Source organism: Silurus aristotelis (assembly GCF_946808225.1).
Source record: "Silurus aristotelis genome assembly, chromosome: 9".
NCBI lineage: Eukaryota > Metazoa > Chordata > Actinopteri > Siluriformes > Siluridae > Silurus > Silurus aristotelis.
In genome coordinates this window covers 1,137,537-1,154,275 of record NC_139582.1, presented here as the reverse complement: position 1 = coordinate 1,154,275, position 16,739 = coordinate 1,137,537, and the positions used below count along the sequence as shown (strand labels likewise).

Sequence of the window (16,739 nt, the reverse complement as noted above, 5' to 3'; positions counted from 1 at the left end):
TCAACAAACGTTTGTCTGTAAATAAAATGTACATCACAGGGAGAAAAATCTGCCCATGTTCCAGTGTCAAGTTGTTCCAGTGTTGAGCTTCAGACGGTGGAGAATTGAGACATTACACACAATATTGCATCAAAAAAACCATCACAATTTTCATTTTCAGAACAAACCCAAGATTTGAGTGAGAAATCCAGAATTCTACCCATTTTACTTCACACAAGGTTGTTGTTTTTTTTCTATAAGTTTTAGCAGCGTTTCATCTCATTGCAGGTCATTAGCATCATTTGTTTTACTGATCAATGAGGTTAAAGTGAAGTCACAATGGACACAAATCATCAGCAGAACAAAATCACACAATAAAAGCACTAACAAAGCAAAATGCATCGTAAAGGATTATAAAGGAGAGCAGATAAGAAAAGAACAGATCAGAAAAAGGCTTCAGGGCACAGCCATGGAAATATCTTTCATAAGTTCCATCATTTGGTCAGGATAATGTGCGGTGAATAGATTAAACGCGGTCTGCCAGAGGTTTCTTACTATCCAAATGATGTGTGAAAGCAGAAGGTCTGTCACAGGAAGGTCGGAGTCGCTGCACACACCTGAGGGTGGATCACTTCAAACCAGGCTGATCTCAGAACTGAACAATGGCTCAGGCAATCAAAGTAAATAAAAAACATTCTTCTACTGGTTTATAGAAACCGGTGAGAAAACTGTAATGGAAAAGATGAAAAGCTGCTCGTATGTTTGCATCGTCAGCTCAGACTTTCATCTCTACTCAGCTCAATGCTACGACATTTAGAATGAAGGTTTCTTGGCAGCCTACATGACGTAGAAACCTACACAGTGCTCCTAAGTGCTTTCACAGTTCTCCACTCGTTGCGGTTGTTCCTCACAACCTGCCTGATTTCTTAAAGAGAAAACGAAATCTACACATTTCCAGGTTGCAGAGAAAAAAAAAAAAAAAAAAAAAAAAATCAGTGTGGTGATCATGGGGCTACTTAAAGGAGGCTCGGACCGTCCTGCCCTTCAGGGGCTGTGGAGGGCGGAAGTTGTTCTCCATGCGTTTCCTCTGTTCCTCCTCTTCACCGCTAAAGAGCAACATCCTAAACTTTCCCATCTACAGTCAGTGGAAGAACAGGGAGAAGGGAAATGAATCAATTAAACAAATAGAAATAAAAATCAAATAGAAATTAAGCCAATTATCTAACTTCTATAAGAAATGCATTTATATTACTTATTTAATTTATATGCATTTATACATAATATATATTTAATATAAATACCACATTTATTTGTATTTATATATAATTTACATTTATAATATAAATACTAGATTTATATGCATTTATATTCATACTCTTGGCAGCAAAAAGATCGTTCAGATTTGAGTGATTTGAGTTCGTTAACTGGTTAAATTTTCACTAGTTAGCAAAGAAGAACTCATTTTATTTGGTCTTCTCCAGGATCAGAATTCTCTCTCTCTCTCGTATTTCCTGACGCGAGACGTTTTAAACTACTTCAAGTGAATGGCAGCTTTTTTTTTTTTTTTTTTTTTTGCTTAAACTACCCATTTTTTGCATGATCAAAAATATTGGAACAAGTGACTGACAGGTGTTGATTGTTGACCAGGTCTCAGGTCTAAACGTCTGCTCTTGGTTTGAGCCCTGGCTTTTACAATCCATAAAACAGAAGAAGGAAGAAGGTGCTTTATACTTGTCACATGTACATTACAGCACAGTGAAATTCTTTCTTTGCACATCCAGGTGATGTTAGAAAGCTGGGGTCAGTGCCCCTGAAGCACAGAGGGTTAAGGGCCTTGCTCAGGGGGCCCCTAAGAGTGACAGCTTGGCAATGCTAGGGTTTAAACCCCCGGCCCTCTGATCAGTAACCCAGCGCCTTAACTACTGAGCTACCACTTTCAAATGTCTGGAACTAAGGTGAACCTCAACCAGAGTGATGAAAAAGGGCTAGAGTGAAGAAGGAAAGGATCTGCTCATGATGCAAAAAAATTCAAGCTTATTAGTCATGCATGGTGGAAGTGCAGTCACAGCTTAGTCTCGCATGGCTGCTTCTGGAACAGGCTCAACACATTCACATTCTACATTTACATTTATGGCATTTGGTTGACGCTCTTATCTAAAGAGACTTATATAAGTGCTTTAAAGTCTCATTCACTAGGACACACACCAAGAATATAATCGAGTCCGATCTAACTGGGAGGAGCAACAAACCAAAACATACTGCCAAGTCAAACCTCAGACTCTGGAAAAGTGGCTAAAAAAGAGAAAATCACATGCAAAGTGCAAGTGAAAGTTCTATATTTGAGCTACAAGCCTGAAACCTGATGCAGTTATTGCAAGCAAGGGATATGCAACCAAATAAATGTTATTTTCTTCAAATAACTGCCCCGTCATTCCAATATATTTGATGGGAGCATTTCGTTCTATGCGATAGTCAGCAATAGAGGTCGACCGATAGTGGATTTTACCGATAGCGATTGCTAGGTTGGAGCGTACTTGCCGATAACAGATTAATCATCCGATTTTAGTTTTTAAAATAAATACTAGATTAAAAAAAGAATCAAACATACATAATGTGCGAAATACTAATGAATATATAAAATATATTTATAAATATTAAAGAAAATAAAGACGCATTTAAACAAACAAAAATAAACACTAAATAAATGAAAACAGGTATCAATGATTCGCCTCTGGAGGCCGCTCTCGTACTGTCTAACGCAACCCGGAAAAACTATTGTCATGGATTTTTGCAAATAACTGATAGTTCCAGCAATCAAGTATCGATGCAGATTAATTGGCAAAACCGATAAATCGGTCGACCTCAAGTCAGCAGTCCTCATCCTGACAAAATCACAATCAAAAAGAAATTATTTTTTGGAAAATCTGCAGTTCATGCAAACGTAATTACCCTCGTCAAAATAAACCTGAGAGACATCAAACGTAATTATCCTCATCACATTAAACCTGAGAGATATCAGATGAACCGTACTGTTTATCTGTAGACCTATAAGATGACAACAAAAATTCCCAAACTATAAGGCAGTATTGATTAGGGCTTGGCGTGTTAGAACCACATCGAGAAGGTTCTGCAAGGACAAAAGATAAGTCAGGTTTTAGGAAGCTAGGTTACATGAGAAACCCAAGGGCTTTTTCAAATAGTTAAAGGTTCTTAGCTTCCTAATAGAGGTCTCAAACCTATTCTTGAGGAAAAACTGGGTTCACATGTGACACATTTTGCCATTAATCCAAACACAGTGCCGTCCCTCCATACAGTATAAACTACACCCTCAGCTGCTACAGTCAGTTCTGGGAAACCCATTCAACTTTTCTTTCAGTGGTGTAGAGCGTGAAGTGTTGAAACCATAACCATGTCTATTCATTGTGTAGGCGTGAAAAGACATGCCAGGCTTTGTGAGTTGGAATGTAACTTCGCCTTGAGGGGTGATGAATATATACCTGTTCCACACCTGCTGTGGATCTCCAGAGTCTTTTTCATAAACCAGTAGTTACTGCACATCAACCAATATAATCCTGCGGTTTTAAAGTAAAGTCTTTGCATGTACGGCTTAACGGCAGGCATGCAGTACAACCACACACACACACACACACACACACACACACACACACGGAAATTGTGAAATTGGGCAAAACGAATTCCTTCATTATAACATTTCTTTAGAATTCATATCACTAAAGTTTACCTGATGATGATCCTTGAACACTTTTTCAGATTTTGGCTGCATTATTGTTTTAAACATACACAGTAGTTTATTTTGGGTGATTTCATAAGTAAAAACAGCCACATTTTTATGACTTGCATAATATATATAAATAAATGCATAGTAATTTAAAGCATGTTAGCGAGAAATCATGCTAGCTTCTTGGGCTGGCTAACAGCTCTGTTAGTTCATTTGCGAATAACTTACATGTACACAAAACAGACTCTGTTTTACGTACAGAATAAACACTTGGTTTAGTAGGAGACGTGGAGGAGACGTGGAGGAGACATGGAGGAGACGTGGAGGAGACGTGGAGGAGACGTTTTACGAGCCGTACACACCTGCAGAACAACGCTGCTGTGACCTGTTGCCTGCATTATTCAGACTTTACAGCATTTCAGAAATGCATCAGCGCTTTTCACCGAGCTCGGTGTGGGAAACATCTATTATTACCACTAAAGCTGAAGAAAATTTGCCCCACTGTAATCAGTTAAACTGACAAAAGTATTTGGACACCTGACTTTTCCACCCATATCTGGTTCTTCTCTAAACTGTTACCGCAATGTCGGAGGCACACAATTGTATCTTTAGAGCAGGAAATTTTCCCTTCACTTGAACTTGGAGACCCAAAACCTGTTCCAACATCACAATGCCACTGTACACACAACTAGCTCCATGAAGATCTGCATTACATGGGTTGGAGTAAAAGATCTTAAGTGACCTGCTGTAGAGCTCTGACTTTAACCCTATTAAACACCTTTGAAGAACCTTAGGAACACCATTGAGTTACATCAGTACTTCACATTATTTAAGCTTGTGGCTGAATGAGCACAAATCTCTATTAGCACATTATAAAATCTAGAGGAACATCTTTCCACAAGTTTGGAAGTTATTATAAGAGCAAACAGGGACAAAATGTGGACTATTTTTAAATATATATGTGTAATGGTCTGGTGTCCACAAAGTTTTGTCCATATAGTGAAGAACAGTTGTCTTAGAAATTACAACAAACAAATATCTAATCAGTGGGACACCAAAGACACAAAAACTGTCTTTCATAAGAAAGGATCCAAAGAACTGTCTTGCGTTCTTGGAATCAATGTGTAGGCATGAAGCTACACTCAGGAGAACATGAAGCTACACACCGGAGAACATGAAGCTACACAGAGGAGAACATGAAGCTACACACCGGAGAACATGAAGCTACACACCGGAGAACATGAATCTACACACAGGAGAACATGAAGCTACACACAGGAGAACATGAAGCTACACACAGGAGAACATGAAGCTACACTCAGAAGATGTAGCGTTAATTTTGATCCACTCAGTAACAGCTTTAAAATGGTACACTCAGGAGAACATGAAGCTACACTCAGGAGAACATGAATCTACACACAGGAGAACATGAAGCTACACACAGGAGAACATGAAGCTACACTCAGAAGATGTAGCGTTAATTTTGATCCACTCAGTAACAGCTTTAAAATGGTACACTCAGGAGAACATGAAGCTACACTCAGGAAAACATGAAGCTACACTCAGGAGAACATGAAGCTACACTCAGGAGAACATGAAGCTACACACCGGAGAACATAAAGCTACACACAGGAGAACATAAAGCTACACACAGGAGATGTAGCGTTAATTTTGATCCACTCAGTAACAGCTTTAACATGGGAAAGCTGGGAAGTGACCGTGATGGGATGTAGGTCTTATATAAAGTAAATGAATGAATATATAAATAAATAAATAATGAGCATGATGGTGCTCTATCAGCTATAATTACACATCTGTCTTCATATTCATCTTTAATACATAAAGAAACAAACTGCAGTCATTAAATCTATTCTGGTTTGGGAAAAGGTGCAAGTGAGCCATGGAGTCTCCACCCGTTTCCCTGGTTCACCTCTAATTAAACACCCAAATGATTAAAACCCATACGGTGGTCAAAGACCAGAAGAATATCCGCCCACCATGAGGAAGAACTGTGGCGGAATGGAAATGAACAAACACACAGACCTGCAGGTGTGTAAAGCTCCATAACTCACCTGCTTCTCTGAGACTCGAATAGGTTCAGCCAGAACGATCCATGTGACGCTTTCATGCAGCGGAGGCGTGGTCAAAGAGCCGGGGTACGTCCAGAACTTCAGATTGGAAGGTAGGAGGCACTTCGGGTTGAAAGCTTTGAAATTTGCGACGCTTTCCTTGAAATGAAAGAATAACACAGTGTGTGTACAGCAGATAGCAGTGATGAAGATATGAACATGCAGTAAACATCATCTCTCTCAACACCTGGACCTGCACCCATCTACACTTCTTCTCTCTCTAAACATGCTCCTGAGGTCCAGTGACCAGCGTTCCTGTACTTTTTTTCTAAAAAAAAAGTACAGCCTGCTTCTGGATGAGCACTAAGTGTAGCTGGGGATGGTGCAACATCAGCAGCCTAAAGATCTATGAACTTACTGAGCACCTCAAGAACTTGAGGATGGATTTGGACTGTAATTAATATTAACAGTCTGCTACAACAGGTTCAAGACCACAGTTTGCATAAACAGTTCTGCATTTAAGTGTCCAAAGAACCTCAACAATGATGGAACTGTAATGAATGGACTTTCAGTGTGGAGGATGAGGATGTGGTTCCTCTCAAGGTTCCTTCCTCATACAATCTCAGGGAGGTTTTCCTTCACCACAGTCGCCACTGTCTCACTCATTAGAGACAAACCTTCAATTATAAGGAATAAACTTAAACTATGTGAATTATTTTTTTTCAAATAATTGTTATAGAGGTTTATTTTAATATTGTATAAATTCTGCATTATTCTTTTAGCACCAAAACAATTTATATTTCCTTACCAAATAAATAAATAAATAAATAAATAAAAAAATAAAAAATAAAAAAATCAGACGAATGGCTTCTGCTTGCCAAGTCCAATGGTTAAGGTATCTGAAGGTCATGAGTACGAATCCCAACCACACCAAGCTCCTGGGCCCCTGGGCCCTAAAACCTAAAGCTGCTCATTTGTATTCTTTAGATAAATAAAAGTCCCTCTAAATAAGGGTCTCTGCCATAAAGGAACAAATACCATAAAGGACGTAAAAAAAAAAAAAAAGGATGACATCATCATTTGTGATGAAGTCCAAGCCTCCAGAAGAAATATGGCAGATTCTGCAAGACTAACCAAGTCATTTCCTTTCAAAACTGCACAAACGGATGAAATCATACCGTTTTTATACCAAATACAAATTTTTAGTATTTTTTTTTTTACTGTTTATTGCAGTACTGTTAATGTTAAGTTCAGGAAGTGATGTCAAATCAATATGGACACCACGCCATCAGCGCTAACACAATTTTTACTCTACAAACATTAAATGTAGAAACTAATTTGAAGGAAACATTAATTTAATTCAATTTATGTTTATTTGTATTGCGCTTTTAACAATGAACATTGTCTCAGAGCAGCTTTACACAGATAATGTGGTGATTAAAAGTGAAGATGTTCTTTATAAGTGTAAGTTTGTCTCTGTTGAGTGAGCCGGTGGCGACTGTGGCGAGGAAAAACTCCCAGAGATGGGATAAGGAAGAAACCTTGAGAGGAACCAGACTCAAGAGGGAACCATGCTCATCTGGGTTGCACTGAATGTCCATTTGAAGCAGATATACAATGTTGTGGGGTACAGTGATGATGATCAGAAGCGAAAAGTATTCCTGAGTCAGTGTAGGAGACTGTTGACATTAACTACAGTCCAATCCATCCTCAAAGCTCCCGTTCTTACTCTGGAATTTCATGGAACCACCCAAGGTGTTGATGAGAAACCGTCCCAAGCTGCACAGAGTGGCCTCTAGTCGAAGAGGACACTATATATATATATATACGGTACCTAACTAGTAAGACAGACAGACGGACAGACAGACGGACGGACGGACAGACAGACGGACGGACGGACGGACGGACGGACGGACAGACAGACAGACGGACAGACGGATAGACAGACAGATAGAGAACACATACCTTGAATTTGACCATATATAAGGCGTCGGTTATTGTGTGTAGATCTTTGTGGTCGTCTCCTTTCTGTAAATATCCACACCACAAAAAAATAAAACACCCTGAGAATCCATTTTATTCTATACACATCCTTCACGTCTTCTAAAATCAGAACACCTGACAACTTTTTCAGCCATATGTGGTTCTTCTACTAAATATTAGCACAAAGTTGGAGGCACACAATTGTACAGGACGTCTTTGGATGCAGTAGAATTTAATTTTCCCTTCATTTGATCTCGGATACCCAAACCTACCCTATAGACTATACCGCCAAAAGTATTGCGTCACCTGGTGGTAATTATGGTATGTGCTTTTTGAGCATCACATTCCACATTTAGTCCCAATTTGCTCTTCCCTCCACTCTTCTAGGAAGATGTTCTACTAGATTTTGGAGTTTGCTTATGGAGATTTGTGTTCATCAGACACAAGGGTGTAAGTAAAGTCAGATACTGGTGTAGGTAAGAAGGTGAGGAGGCCTGGGGTTCAGTCAGTGTTCACATTCATGCTAAAGGTGTTTAATAGGGTAAAGATCAGAGCTCTATAGCAGGCCACTCAAGATCTTCCTCTCTAAACCATGTAAAGCAATTCTTCATGGAGCTGAATTTGTGCACAGGGGCATTGCCATGCTGGAACAGGTTTGTGTCTCAAAGTTTACGTGAACGCAAAATTTTATTATAGCGCATCCAAAGATGTAGTGTAGTGTAGTGAACTCTTAAAGTTTTATGAATAAAGTTAAAAGTCATTCCTGCACAGTTCCTGTAAATCATCACCAGTTTTTGAGAAGCTCTAACCTCCAGAAAGATCCCCAGCACAGCCAAGCCATCAGGAGCTGCAGCAGCCTCAGCGAAGGTGCGATAGCGCACAGCATTCCAGTGCACCAGGTGGAGCTGTAGGAAAAAGAACAGGGCAGTAAGATAAAAAAATCAATCGAGATATGCTGAATGTTCGGTTTAGTGTGTTCTCACCTCGGACACGTAGGTCTTCCCACTGACAGTGTGTTCAGAGCCGTCGCAGTCTTTTCCCCCCCAGTGGAAATGGAACTGTTTCAGGCGGTATGCATTTTCCAGAGGGCCTCCTTGGATCACTGTCATGGGAGAAGAGCAGATTAGAGAGTGATCAGGTTCCCTGAGCTCGGTGTCTAAGGTTGTTCAGACTTCAGGTTGTTATACGTGCAAGAATTTCGCATGTTCCTCGGTTCTGCACTGGAGATATGAAGCTGTAAATCAAATCAATTTCCATTATTTATGTAAATTGTGATCCATAATTATTTGGTCAGCGAAATAATTTCCATAATCTTTTTTTTGTCTCTCTACATGACCACAGTGTGATTAAAGGGTATTAACAGTTAAATAAAACACAATTAAAATATATGAAAGTTGTTTGTTATCCTTGGCCTTTGTAGCTAATGTCTCCCTGAGATCTGGAACCCATGAACTTCATCAAGTTTCATTTCTTGAAATGCTTCTCCAGGTTTTTACTGCCGCGTCCTACAGCTGCTGCTTGTTTGTGTTTTTGTCTGTCTTTAGTGAAAAGCATGTTTGATTGGTTTCAGGTCAGGTGACTGACTGGACCAGGTTGAGTTTGATGTTCCTTTTAAGGAGGTTCAAGAACGCTCATCTGTCAACAGGGACTCTAATAAGTTTCTACCGCTACATCATCGAGATCATCCTGACCATCTCCATCACTGTATGGTACGGAGGCTCCACCATGTGTGGACGTAAGGACCTTCAAAGGCTGTTAAAAATCACCCAACGCATCACTGGCACCAACTACCTGCTATTGAGCACCTTCACCACAGCAGATCTCTGTGTAGAGCTCAAAACATCAAGGACTCTTCACATCCCAGTCACTAACTATTTAACCTTCTTTCATCAAGAAGGAGATACAGGAACATACGCACCAGAACCAGCAGGTTCAGGAACAGCTTTTTCCCCATCCACCATCACACTACTGAACTCTACACTACACCATTAGATTACTGTATTAACACTTTATAAACACTGTACAAACACTGCACAAACACTGTACAAACACTGTACAAACCCTGTATAAACACTGCATAAACACTGTACAGACACTGCACAAACACTGTAAAAACACATAAAAAAACCCACACTGCATAAACCCTGCATAAACACTGTACAATCCATGCATAAACCGTGCATAAACACTGAATAAACACTGTACAAACACGGCAAAAACACTGTAAAAACACACTGCATAAACACTGCATAAACACTGGATAAACACTGAATATACACTGTATATACACTGCATAAACACTGTACAAACACTGCATAAACACTGTACAAACACTGCATAAACACTGGATAAACACTGTGTATAAATGGTAAATTTATATATCCCTCATTCTTTACACATATTGAATCTTACATACATCCTGCCTAATATTTTACACGTGTTTTACAAATATAAACATTATATATATATATATATATACTTAGTGTACTTGCTTATCAGCATTTTTCACTGCCATAGCATTTTTATTTATTTGCTGTATATATATTTATATATATTATATGCTGTTGTAAAGAAATCATTGAGAAAATTTACTTAACGTTAAAATATCATTCAAATATCATCTAGTAATATTAATATTCAGCTTTAAGTTCAACTTCTTTATTTTGGTTAAAGTTACATTTTAATGTCTGGTGATAGCAAAGATCATTTCTATCACTAACTAGTAAAATAACTTTCTACTACTTTAGTGTTTGAATTAGAATTTTTATAGTATTTACATGATACTAACCAAACTAAAGCAATATAACAAATCCAAAGCCTATGCAATGCATAGACACAATGCCTTTCCCTGCTGTTTACCTGTACTGTGCAATTATACAAACGTATCTACCTTTCCATCCATCCATCCATCCATCCATCCATCCATCCATCCATCCATCCATCCATCCATCCATCCAGTAAACAGTATGAAATGCCACTGTAGGTTTTGCAGCATGTAACTGATTTTAAACAGAAGCGTTACGTGATAATCTTCAGAACTCTTCCTGCTTCTACTATTTTTTTACTTCCCTTTTTGTAAATTCAATGATTTCTACTATTTTTAACTACTACTTATCTTTATCTGATCCATTTAATCTTATTTTCCATTTATAGTTCCTTTTATTTGATGCACATTTTCTGAGCAGTCGATCAGGTTCATTTCACTGCAAGTTGCATTCTGTATAGATTTAGATTTTTGACAAATAAAATATAGAATCTTGAATCTATTATCACTTCCTATCAACAATAAACCCCAGTAATTCAGTTCCACTCGTGTGATGTTTCTTCACACCTTTGGTTTTCTTCTTCCCATCATTCTGGTGCAAGTTGATCTTGTTCTAGAACTTGCCAGGTCTTTATTAGAGCTTTTAATTTTTATTTTTTAAAGTCTCATCTGGCCTTTTTGTTCCCTACAATTAGTTTGCATCTTGACGTAAACCCTCTGCATTTACATTCCTGATTGTAGACAAATATCCTCCTACTTATCTCCAGAAAAGAAAGGAATTCCCTAATCCTTGTTCACTTCTACTCTTTCAGGCTTTCATGTGTTTTATGAGTTCACCAGTCCATTCTCTTTGTTCATTTCTTGCCATTCTGAGTATCTCTCTCTCTCTCTCTCTCTCTCTCTCTCTCTCTCTCTCTCTCTCTCTCTCTCTCTCTCTCTCTCTTTCTCTCTCTCTTTCTCTCTTTCTCTCTCTCTTTCTCTCTTTCTCTCTCTTTCTCTCTCTCTCTCTCTCTCTCTCTCTCTCTCTTTCTCTCTCTTTCTCTTTCTCTCTCTCTCTCTCTCTCTCTCAGGTCTGTTTTTTGTCTTTCAGCTTAATGATGGTGTACTTCACTTGCATCAACACCTCACTGGAGCTCATAGAAGCAAGATTTCTCATGAACAGCTAACGAATGCAAATTCAACACGGCATCAATCCTGATATTTCAACTCCTCAATCTGTCCTGAATAAAAAAAAGAAAACACGTGAAGACTAGCCACGAAACGGGAGAGCAGGAACGGGTCTGAATACTTTTGACCACCAAGAGAGACTGGCCTGTGTAAAAAATAAATTAATAATAACATCAGTGCAAATGAACCAAACACAACTTGATCGCTTCATGTCAAATCCTTTGTGGCCAATTAGAGAAGTGTTTAAAAAAAAAACAAAGAATTTATGCGCTGATGTCCAAATACTTGTGACCTACTGGGATTTATATAAACACATTAATGTCACTGTAAAGTTTAGTGATATAATTTGATTTTATTAATTTTATATATATATATTTGTACACAGACGCTCAACACTTTACCAACATTCACTTAGATACAAACAAACTTAAAATTTGCTCGGTGTCAGAAAAATTCAAAATGTAGGAGAGCCGGCTAGACGTTACGTCGGCTAGACGTCATGTCGGCTAGTCGTCGACCGTAACGAGTCTACATGATGCACACTGGACTCGAGCCAATGAATTTATTTACGTGAATTTTGTTTTTATACAATTTTTTTTATTACTTAAAGCAAAATATTGTATACAGTATTTTAATTATTTCGATCAGTTTTAGTATATTTGGTTGTTTATTTGATGGTATTTATAGCTCTTACATCATTAGGAGATTTGCGTAGTCAATAACGAACACGGTAACAACTTAGGAACAAATTCATGGTATGAACGATCGTTCAGAGCGTAACTCGTTGGTAAGTGGGAGCGTCTGTGTGTAGATTTATTTATAGATATTTATAGATATTTGCGGAATTGTACCAGAAAGTTAAAAGTTATACAAATGCAAACATCTAAATCAGCACTAAATTTGTTAAAATGTACACAATCATTTGTTTTAAAACGACATTACGTAACTACCAAATGCATATGACGTAAACACATACGACTTTATTGGATGTTATTTGCCATTACTACAGTAGTATGGCACGTACACTATATGCTCAAAAGTTTGTGGACACCTAATCACAAGATCAACATCCCATTCCACTTTTAGCCCCCATTTGCTGTTATAATAAACTCCACAGTTCTGGGAAGATGTTCTTGTGGAGAACACAAGGGTGTTAGTACAGTCAGGTACTGATGAGAATGAGGTGATCAGGTGTTCAGTGGGGTTTATAGTTCTATAGCAGGATTCTGGTGTCCCAATACTTCTGTCCATATAATGTATATAACAGCATAATAAAGTAAAAAAAACAACAACAAATAAAATAAATAAAAAATAAACACTATGGACAGTGTGAGGGATAAAATAACAGCCACTGTCCAACATGCAATCAAATACAGAGACTGGACACAGAAAACCCTCTGGACACCTTCGTTGACCTGCTTTTCTCCTTGTGAAGACTCGTCTACTCGTCTGTTGATTTAGATTGTGTGGCTGTTTCTCTAAACCAGAATGCAGATTTGCATTGCTTGGAAAAATGCTCTTGCTGGATTACCATGTAAGAAAATGAAGTTAAATAAACAAGAATTCATTGACACAGGTATTCTTTTCTTTTTAAACCTTTAACACAATATTTTTGTTAGATTTCATTCTGAAAAAAAAAAAAATTACATTGAAATGGAAGATAGAGAATTATCTTCTTCTTCTTCTTCTTCTTCTTCTTCTTCTTCTCCACTATGAAATTCTGATTTATGATCCGCATATTCGATTTGGCACATGTTTTACACTTCATAATCCAGGCTTGGGACCGACACTGAGAGTCACCTGACCTGTGCAACACTTAACAGTATGAAGAATGCGTCGCTCTGTGTCCTCCCCGTAGTGTTTTTTGTTTCCGAGGCTGAATTATTACTCTGCATAAAATACTGACACGGACAAAAAAAACAAAACCCCAGAGTGCAGTAATTACCCAGATGAGCGGTCAGACAGGGTCAGAGCAGAAATTACACGTGTCAGCCAAAAATCATGCTGAGGTAATCCTGTTTCTGAATCAGACACTTAGACAATACAGTCCGGTGCATAAGTATTTGGACAGCGTCCCAGATGAATTCAGGTAGGTGAAAAACGAGGAGTCATTTCTCATTTTTTGAATGAGAGAAAAGGCCATGTGATGAATGACGCACAGCAAATCGAATCTTTTTCACTCCTGTGCTAAGGTAAGTATTAGGTTGTGACCTCTGGGGAGTTCATTATATGGTACAATGGTTCATTATTAATGCGTTCCGATTTAGGGATCACGTTCCATCACTCACCCTTAAATCTTCATCTAATTAAATACATTTGATATATGATAATTAGGGTAAGCTGCCACACCTGGGCCCTTGAGCAAAGCCCTTATTGCTCAATTGCTTGTATAAGTAAGGAAAAGGACTATGATAACACAAATGACAACACAAAGCTAGGTGATTCAATACTGATAAATAATATGAGTGTTTACGTGATTCATATTTTATCCCGAAGCTGAAAGATAGATTACTCTTCGATTTTATTTCTGGCAGTAGATTTTTGATCATGGAACAGGTTTTTAACCCCGTAGCTACACAGGGTGTTTGCCAAATGCCGTAAATGTAAATTAAGGTATGAAAATGCACCAGATGACATCTCCTGTAATACATAGTCTCACACACACACACACACTACTGTGCAGAAGGTTCAGTTTCATGCACATGCTCTCTTTAGTACAAACACATTTTACGATGCAATTTAGACTCATATTATTCATGCATTATTGGGTTCCTTTTGAGGTGGAGAAGTGGAGAAGAGTGGCAGGAGTGAGTTGTGATAGAAGGGTATCTCTCAAAGAGAAAACTCGCAAGGTTTCTTCCTAAAATAACTTGTTCACTCATCAAGGATAAACTCATAGGGACTCATTTCTAATTCTAAAATTTATATCTGCACTCTATCTAGAACTTTCTGCAATAAGATGCAGAAAAATGTTTGCCGAGCCGTAAAGACAGTAAGAGAGGATCGACACCCACCTGATCTATCATCCATATCCTCAAACTCCACCACCACAGAGTGTCCGTTGTTGGAAATAGTCAGAGAAGTGCAGTTGTCATAGCTGAGCGAGATGCCTGGAAGACGGCTGTCATAAACTGCCTCCTCAGGGACGATGTTAATGGGGGACTGGCGAGCTCCTTGGGCAATGGGGTAGGATTTGTGCCATGCAGATGGACCTGGCAACATTTTAAACAGCAATGCATTGATAAATTGATGTTTCCAGCCATGTTCTTTATCCCAATAGCTGGTCTGAGTATAAGAAAGCAGGAGTGTTATTCACTGTTCCATCATGTACATGCAGTGTAGAGATTTCCACCCATGCATTATAGAGTTTTGCTTCTTGACCTCACTATAATCTCTTCTCTGATCTGGTTTAGGTCAGGAATAGTGCAATTATCCCTGTGCAAGCACTTAATCTCTCTTCAACCTAATTTGCATGGGAGAAAAAAGTCTTCTGGAGACTAGAAACAGATCAGAAATGCAGAGGAACTAATCCATCAGCCTGTGTTATCAAATAACAAGTAAATGCTACAAATGCTTTGACTCGTGCACTCTTTAGTTACACTGTAAATCAACTCAAATGCTGTTTGAGTGTCAGTCTGAGCAATAAAGTGCAAAGTTGTTCTTACCATCCTCTTCACCATAACCCCATTTATGGCCAGTCATTCTGAGCTGATGAAATGCTGGAAATGATCACAGACAGCAGGGAAAACTCTTCTGCTTCTTTGGGGGTTTGTGTCTGAAAGCTACCCGGTAGAGAGGTTTCATTGTATGTGGGGAGGCAGAACTTTATCAGGTTGCCAAGTTTGATTAATGTACCCCTTTTTAAAGATTTACTTCTTGTTGAACTGTAACGGAGAAAGTTACTTACAATCTGGCAACCCTGGTAGTTCAAGTTCTCCCTGCTACGCCCCCTAGAAGTCTGACTGCGAAACAAAGGGGCGGAGTTTAAATCAGGGGTCATCAGTGTACAGTAATAATGTAACAGTGACGTAACGCATCAGAGACTTGAATTCAGGTGACATTTTGACTATAACAAAAAAACAAAAAAACAAAAAGAAAAAAATTGTTCACCAATCAATTAAAGCCGTATATACGTTTAGTCCATAGACAGAAGAGGAAATATCTATCTGACTTTAGAAATTGGCCTTTTTGTTTGTTTCTTTTGGTAAGACCAACTTGATTTGACTTGGACTACTTGAGAAGAAAAGATCTAGATGACCAAATGGGCAGAAGGGTTCCAAGATGATGTGAGACAAATATCCCAACAAAATGCCCTTGAGGCAGTTCTGGTTTAATTCTTACCTCCTGGAGACGTTTCCCTCATATTGATTCCTTCATTGCCCTGATCTGTCACCCGAATCGACCAGGCCACATGCAGAAGCTGATAACATCTTTTTTGCAGTTTTTTGCAGTTTGTGACTTTTGAAGCACATGTCCAGAAATTTGGTGCATAGCCTGAGGTCCTAAAGATGATTACCAAGTTCTGTATCAGTGAGCAAAGTCTATTAGTCTAATAATTAATTTGATATTCCAAGCCGGCAAAAATGACGTCTGTCAAATCTGGTGATGATTGGATTATTTTTGTAGCAAAAAAACAGAAATTAACATCATACTGTAGTATGTGTTGAATTATGTTCAATCATAAACTGCAGAATCTCACATTAATGCCATCGTTAAGCAGCTAAATAATGAGAAAAATGGTTTGATTTTTAACATGGCATAATGATATTCTCTTCACTTTTTAGAAGTTTAGTTTAGAAGCCAAGAATATTGAAATGGAAAGAACATTAAATGTGTTTTTTTTTATGTAAAAAAAAGTTTTAAGTGCCGAGTCACACGTGAAATACTTACAGGAACATTTCTCAGGATGTAAATCATTTCTTTTTTTACTATATCTGAGACTTGTAGCTGTTTCTCTGAAAAGCCAATAAAAGTGACTACAATAAAACCCGGTTGTACCAGTCAACACTTTTATTTATGGACCAAAAGAGGTGCAGAT

General features: G+C 38.3%; 2 protein-coding genes across 2 annotated transcripts in view; both read right to left on the bottom strand.

Annotated features, from left to right (window-relative positions):
* Positions 1–773: 773 nt before the first annotated feature.
* ca7 (carbonic anhydrase VII) lies at positions 774–15,501 on the bottom strand. The gene is made up of 7 exons (XM_083549773.1): positions 15,367–15,501; positions 14,716–14,913; positions 8,754–8,872; positions 8,580–8,675; positions 7,753–7,815; positions 5,791–5,946; positions 774–1,114 (listed from the first exon to the last, which is right to left on the bottom strand). The coding sequence occupies exons 1-7, from the start codon at positions 15,401–15,403 to the stop codon at positions 992–994; spliced, it is 792 nt and encodes a 263-aa protein (XP_083405899.1). The 5' UTR covers positions 15,404–15,501; the 3' UTR covers positions 774–991.
* A 150-nt stretch (positions 15,502–15,651) lies between these two features.
* Positions 15,652–16,739, bottom strand: part of LOC310731585 (uncharacterized protein) — a gene marked incomplete at its 3' end in the record, with an annotated part of 3,063 nt that continues 1,975 nt past the window's right edge. The window contains exon 4 of the mRNA XM_083551241.1: positions 15,652–15,663. Coding sequence (XP_083407367.1) covers positions 15,652–15,663 — 12 coding nt within the window. The remainder of the gene's footprint in view (positions 15,664–16,739) is intronic.